The sequence below is a fragment of the Oncorhynchus gorbuscha genome, linkage group LG24, assembly GCF_021184085.1.
Source record: "Oncorhynchus gorbuscha isolate QuinsamMale2020 ecotype Even-year linkage group LG24, OgorEven_v1.0, whole genome shotgun sequence".
NCBI lineage: Eukaryota > Metazoa > Chordata > Actinopteri > Salmoniformes > Salmonidae > Oncorhynchus > Oncorhynchus gorbuscha.
The window spans coordinates 15,620,008-15,627,252 of NC_060196.1; the positions used below are offsets into that span (position 1 = coordinate 15,620,008).

Genomic DNA, 7,245 nt, shown 5'->3' on the forward strand with positions numbered 1-7,245 from the left:
TTAATGACTATGACACTTATGTCCAATATGGTTAAGAACACTACAGAAACGTTCCTATCAGGCTTTAATGTCATTTGGTAAATAGTGGAGAACATAACAGAGACTCTCTAGAGCGGAGATACAGGTAGGACAAACCTTCGTGAAAACATTCTCCACAAGTTTAAACATGCCCATGAGAACAGCAGGTTTGGGAAGTCTGTGACAAGCATTTTGAAAATAAATGGTAAAACTGTTTCAGGGAGTGGATGTGGTGCCATGATTTAACTCATTTGCTTGTTTAAATACTACTAATCCTGGTTTTCAGACAAATGTTATGACCTAAATAACAATAATAATATAGTATTTTTACCAAGTAAAGTACACCACAATGAAAAAGTACACATCTAAAATTACACTAAAGACATACACATTATGCAACAGACAAATAAATAGCGGTGCTATTTGTATGTGAAATGACACTCAATTATACAATAGTGGCAATGAAAGGTATAAATGTGAGATCGGTATAAAATCTTTATGGCTTCTTTTGTGTTTTTTTGGGGGGGTGGAAATGTAATTTGCTGAGCTGGAGCACAAGGACCAGGTCAACCTTGTGGTTGACAAATGTTAAGACTTAACCAACAACAATAAATTGCATTTTTATCAAGCATATTTCTTGTAAAGTAAAAGGTACAATACTATGAAAAAGACACATTTAAAATGACAGTAAAGACATGCACAGTATTTAACATTGTCAGAGTGTTATGGTTGCCAACCTATAGCACCATCCCAACGTGAAACATGTAGGACCAATGCTGTCGTTGGTCTGGCCCCTGACCTAAGACCAATCCGGAATGGCTAAACCTACCAGGGGCCCAAGCCCCCTCCGGCGTAGCTCTCAGGGTCATTGAGACACACAAGCCTCTAAACCACGCCAAGGTCACAGCTTTGAGAGAGGAGTGATTGAATCCAGTCCTGTCTGAACAAAAGGTAAGATTCTGAGTACAAAACAGACTCTTCTGGTAAACAGACGCCTCCGGTGCCAGATACCAGTATATACTCAACCTGTAAAGTCAGCACTTAAACAAATAGAAACAGAAACCTGTAATTCAATAAGGTCCAAATCTACGGAGCAAAAATATCAACGCAATATGCAACAATTTAAACGATTTTACTGAGTTACAGTTGATATAAGGAAATCAGTCAGTTGAAATGAATAAATTAGGCCCTAATCTATGGATTTCACATGACTGGGCAGGGGCGCAGCCATAAGTGGGGCTGGGAGGGCATAGGCCCACCTACTGGGGAAATTCGCCTCAGTTTCATCAGCTGTCCGGGTGGGTGGTATCAGATGATCCTGCAGGTGAAGAAGCTGGATGTGGAGGTCCTGGGCTGGCGTGGTTACACGTGGTTTACGTTTGTGAGGCCGGTTGGACGTACTGCCAAATTCTCTAAGACAACATTTTAGGCGGCTTATGGTAGAGAAGGGAGCATTCAATTCTCTGGCAATAGCTCTGGTGGACATTCCTGCAGTCAGCATGTCAATTGCACTCTCCCTCAACTTGAGACATCTGTGGAATTGTGTTGTGTGGAAAAACTGCACATTTTAGAGTGGCCTTTTATTGTGAACCTGTGCAATGATCATGCTGTTTAATCAGCTTCGGGATATGCACACCTGTCAGGTTGATGGAATTTTTTTGGCAAAGGAGAAATGCTCGCTAACAGGTATGTAAACAAATTTGTGCCAAAAAATTGAGAGAAATAAGCTATTTCTGCGTATGGAAAAATTCTGGGATATTTCAGCTCATGAAACATGGAACTAACACTTCACATGTTGCGTTTATATTTTTGTTCAGTATATTTGCATTCTATGCTTGTTCTTGTGTATTCTGTATTTTCACATTGGCTGGTATGTTATACAACCCAACAACAAGTGACCACTTCCTTCCTAAATGTGTGTGTGTGTGTGTGTGTGTGTGTGTGTGTGTGTGTGTGTGTGTGTGTGTGTGTGTGTGTGTGTGTGTGTGTGTGTGTGTGTGTGTGTGTGTGTGTGTGTGTGTGTGTGTGTGTGTGTGTGTGTGTGTGTGTGTGTGTGTGTGTGTGTGTGTGCGTGTGCGTGTGTGTGTGTTCACAGATACAGAAGTTGCATAGAAAACCAAGTAGCATAATATGCATGCACATATATTCACATCCATAAACACTGACCTTACCAATCTCTGAAAGTTCACATCAGGATCCTTCTTCTTCTCTTTGCTTGCAGGCTGCATTGAAATAAAGGGAAAAGGCATAATGTAACATGATTACCTACAGTGTATGTTGTGTATTTGTTGCCTTCAGGTGCTCTGTATGATGTCAACTGTAACACAGATTGTACTTACCTCCACATTTGATGATTTTAACTGCCCAGAATATACCACCACTTATTATCCCAACTGCTAACAATGTGACCAGTGCGATTGGGACAGGATTGCGACCAGACCCTGTCAGGAGTAAAATGGAGGGTGGGGGTTAGGGAACTGTTCAGTCACGCATTTGGCATTGCATGTCATATCTTTTTCATTAACTTCTTCTCATCTACCATATTTTTTTAATCAACTGTATGTCGTATGTGGCTTTGCCCTGTATTCACCTGAAGCCTATATTCTTCCCGTCTAAATGAAATTCATCTGGTCAAACCCTTGCCATGTGCTTTAGTCAATACTGATGCATGACACTGATGAAGGTATTTGAAGGTCGGCTACAAGGATCATAGGAAAATAAATACAGAAATCTGCTTCCTGTAGTACATAAGTTAACATAATTACAATTTGATAATACGCATGTTGAGGGATTTTGCAAAAACTACCCTCAGGTTTTACTGTTAAAAATATTTCTCCCCTCACTATCCTACAAAAGAAGCTGTTAGTGAGGAAATGAATAGCCGACGCTGTCTGGGTGTTGGCTCTCACTGATCCACAAAACGGAAAACAATACCTTTGAGGGCAGAGCGTGAGGACAATTGAGGGCAGAGCGTTTGAAAGTTGAGTGGAGTTGGTTTTGAGTCAGCAGGGTTGGAAGCCTCACATCTGTAGGTGTCAATGTTTCTTTTGTTTAACTCCAGAGGGAGAGAGAGATTGGCTAGAAGATCAGGGCTGCTGGTCTGGTTGAGTATCTCCCCTCCTCTGTACCAGGACAAGATCGCCTCTCTCCCGTTCTTCACAGTGCACATCAAGGAACAGCTCACTTTTTCAAATGGACTGTCCACTGAGTGACTGATGTGAGGAGCAGACACTGAGGCTGGGATAGCAGAATGATTTAGCAGTGACTCAATGACAAACAGAGATTTAAACTAATGTGTTTCCAGTAAAACTAAGATGTCATAAATGAGACCTAAACATATATGAAGAAGTGGGCTACTTCTTTTTCAAACTCTAAATACAGAGGTATGTTTTTTGATCTTCATTGAAAACAACTCTGGGTAAGAGACTAAATGAGAGAATGGAAAAAAGGGAAGTAAAACAAGAAGCCAGACACGCACCATAGACAGTTAGATTTGCAATCTGAGATGAACTCTGTGTATTGATGATAAGTATTTTATAAAGTCCAGAGTCGCTGATGCTGAGGTTTCTGATGGTGAGAGATCCAGTCTGAGTATCCAGCTTCAGTCTGTCTTTGAACTTCCTACTGTAGTCCGTTGTAATCACACCAGCATTCAGCAGCGCTATGTTATCAAATGAATCTGAACCACTCAACGGGAAAGACCATGCCATAATAGTGCCACTAGGTAGGTCATTAAGTCCAGTCGGTAAAGTTACTTTCATTCCCTCTTTTCCCGACACATTTACAGCATCAATCAGATCTGAAAATAAGAAAGAAAACATTGGCTAAGGGCAGTAGCTACATCAATACAAGGCATTAACAGGACTAAATCCTGTAGGCGATCCTGGATCCAAGCCAAACACACGATAGACTAGGATTAAATAATTTATACTTTTACAGTACGCAGTGACCTACTTACTTTTTTGTTTGTATTGTCTTTGTATTATTTATTTTAAAAAAGTGTTCCATTGAGTTGTAGTTATGGCTCCTAGGTGTAGCCTAGTTCACATTTCTAACTCTTTAACACTAAATAACACTATTTTTTACCTTTATTTAACCAGCAGAGAACACATTTTCTCTTTTACAAAAACAACATGACCAAAAAGCAAATTTATAACAGCATTTCTTTCTGCACTTTTGTAATAATAGCCTATTCACATAATTTACACAACAGTTATGTAACATGATAGTAGCCTACTTTAGTAATTAACTCACAGTTTGGCAAGACAGACTTACCACTTTCGAGCAAGAGTAATATCCAGAGAACGGAGTTGATCATTTTCCATTTCAATAGGGTACTCAGATTAAGGTTAATTCAAAAATACATTGTCTGTCTGTTTGTGGGCGGGTATATTTTGTGGAACGAGGTGGGTATAATTTGTGGAACGTTCCAACAGGAATGCGTTCCAAAAACTTCGTTTTTGATTTTGATAACAAAAAACGCATATAAAGTCGTATAGCGGTAAAATGAGATACCTTGTAAGGGGTGAGCTATGTAATTACGTTTTTCACTCACCACGTTTATTTCGGGAAAACGTCTCTCTTCATTCTGGTAGGCTCCACCATTTCTCATTCCTTGGTTTAGGTATTATTTCTGGTGTTCCAGAAACACTTTCCATGATGTTAAAACACTTGAAAGTACTACTTAAGTCAGTTTTTTTTGTATCTGTACTTTTACTCTTTCTATTTCTTTACAACTTTTAATTTGACTTCATTTCTAAAGACAATACTGTATTTTTTTACTCCATACAGTTTCCCTGACACTCAAAAGTACTTGTTGCATTTCAAATGCTTAGCCAGACAGGAAAATGGTCCAATTCACACACTTAATAAGGGAACATCCCTGGTCATCCCTACTGCCTCTGGTCTAGCGGACTCACTACACACATGCTCGTTTGTAAATTATGTCTGAGTGTTGGAGTGTTCCCATGGCTATTTATCGTGCTGTCTAGTTTGCTTAATATAAGGAAGGTCAAATCATTTATACTTTTACCACTGATACTTAAGTGTATTTTAGCAATGGCGTTTACTTAGTATTTTACTGGATGACTTTCACTTGAGTCATTTTGTATTCGTATATCTTTACTTTTTACAACCACTGTTCAAGACATTTAGCGCACAAGACCCAACATTCACTTAGTGGCTTGAAGTAAGAGTGCTAAACTAGGATCTGTTTAGTATTTCTGAGTAGAATGAATAACATTACTTTGACAGGGGTTGGGGGGGGGGGACTGATTCCAGTTCAGCATTCTTAGCCTGAGACATTTCATAAATGTGTACAGAGGAGTACTGTTCTATGATCAGCATTGCCTAGATCATGCTGAATCAGTTGTCTCTGGAACAAGATTATATGGACAGGGGTGGGTTTGATTGTAGCTCAGCACGCCTACTCAACACCAGTTGCTATAACCTAACATTTTATAATCCAATTTCCCTTGCTGTCTAATGTCCTTCCAGAACCCCACCTCAACATTGTTCGGTCAAAGCAACAAAAGCAAGTTGGCATGCTCTTGCAAGGATTTTTAACTCACAACTTTGGGAATTCACCACCTTAACCACTGCTACAACTATTTCTAAGCTATCTTAACATGTGGGTTTCTTTAGGGGGACCAATATTAGTTACACCTTTGAATGGTCTACAAAGCATGCCCCCAGGTAAAAGTAGGCTTTTGCAGAAAAGGGTTGTGTTGTTACTCCACAACATAATATCTTATCACAACTCTATTAAAAGGACATTCTATACTGGGTGTGACTTCATTCATGCTATTTGATGGGAACTAGCCCCTGTCCCCATACACACCTCAAGTTTGCTCTTTCAGGCCCATAAAGGCAACAAAAAAAATGTTGCTCTATTAATTGCTCCTCTGGGATTTGAACTCTCAAAAAGTCATTTGAGGATCAGCCTTATTCTAAAATCGATTACATTTAAATTTTCAGACAAGAGTTAACACAGAGCATTTAGATGTATTGAGACTCCTTCCCTTTTTTTTTACATGCTATTACCTTACAGCCTTATTGTAAAATCGATTACATTTGAATTTTCCCTCAATCTACATACAATACCCTATAATGACAAAGCGAAAATCGGGTTTATACATTTTAGCAAATTCATTACATATAAAAAACATAAATACCTTATTTACATAATGAGTCATCCCCTTTGCAATGAGACTCAAATTGAGCTCAGGTGCATCCTGTTTTGATTGAGTCCACCTGTGGTAAATTCAATTGATTTGACATGATTTGGAAAGGCACACAGCTGTCTATATAAGGTCCCACAGTTGACAGTGCATGCCAGAGCAAAAACCAAGCCAAATCAAATTTTATTTGTCACATGTGCCGAATACAACAGTTGTGGACCTTACTGTGAATTGCTTATTTACAAGCCCTTAACCAACAATGCAGGTCAAGAAATAGAGTTAAGAAAATATTTCCTAAGTAAACTAAAGTCCTAAAATAAAATCCATAAGTAACACAAGAAAATTACATAACAATAACGAGGCTATATACATGGGGTACCAGTACCGAGTCAATGTGAGGGGGTACAGGTTAGTTCATTTGTAAAGTGACTTTGCATAGATAATATACAGTGAATAGCAGACGTGTAAAAACACTGGGGGGCCATTCCTCTGACACCAATTAGTATATAGGTCCTTGATGTCAGGAAGCTTTGCCCCATAAATTTACTGAGCCGTACACACACTCTGTACACACAGATTAAAACATCAACACAAACACTGAACCAATTATATTCATTTGGGGACAGGTCTGTCACGCCTTGGTCATTGTATCTTGTGTTTTTGTTATATGTTTGGGTAGGCCAGGGTGTGACATGGGTTTATATGTTGTATTTCGTATTGGGGTTTGTATTATTTGGGAGTGTGTATTAGTAGGGGTGTGTCTAGTTAGGCTTGGCTGCCTGAGGCGATTCCTAATTGGAGTCAGCTGATTCTAGTTGTCTCGGATTGGGAACCGTATTTAGGTAGCTTGAGTGCGCGTTGTATTTCGTGGGCGATTGTACCTGTCTTTGTGTTAGTCACCAGATAGGCTGTAATTAGTTTCACTCGTTTGTTGTTTTGTATTCTCAGTTATTTCATTTACAGCATTTTCTTCATTAAAAGTCATGAGTAACCTACACGCTGCATTTCAGTCTGACTCACTTCAAACAACAGACTAAGATCATTACAG

General features: G+C 39.2%; 1 protein-coding gene across 7 annotated transcripts in view; it reads right to left on the reverse strand.

The window, feature by feature from the left end:
- Nucleotides 1-4,524, reverse strand: part of LOC124013061 — a 36,576-nt gene extending 32,052 nt beyond the window's left edge. For 2 of the 7 annotated variants that reach the window (XM_046327195.1, XM_046327199.1), the window contains exons 1-5: nucleotides 4,294-4,524; nucleotides 3,497-3,817; nucleotides 2,953-3,255; nucleotides 2,358-2,459; nucleotides 2,190-2,240 (exon numbers count right to left, since the gene is read on the reverse strand). In XM_046327195.1, the coding sequence (XP_046183151.1) occupies nucleotides 2,209-2,240; nucleotides 2,358-2,459; nucleotides 2,953-3,255; nucleotides 3,497-3,817; nucleotides 4,294-4,336 (801 nt within the window). In that variant the 5' untranslated portion in view covers nucleotides 4,337-4,524 and the 3' untranslated portion in view covers nucleotides 2,190-2,208. Of the gene's footprint in view, nucleotides 1-47; nucleotides 959-2,184; nucleotides 2,241-2,357; nucleotides 2,460-2,952; nucleotides 3,256-3,496; nucleotides 3,818-4,293 lie in introns of those variants that run through there. The other 5 variants (XM_046327196.1, XM_046327197.1, XM_046327194.1 and 2 more) reach the window with 5 other exon arrangements.
- Between the last annotated feature and the right edge of the window lie 2,721 nt (nucleotides 4,525-7,245).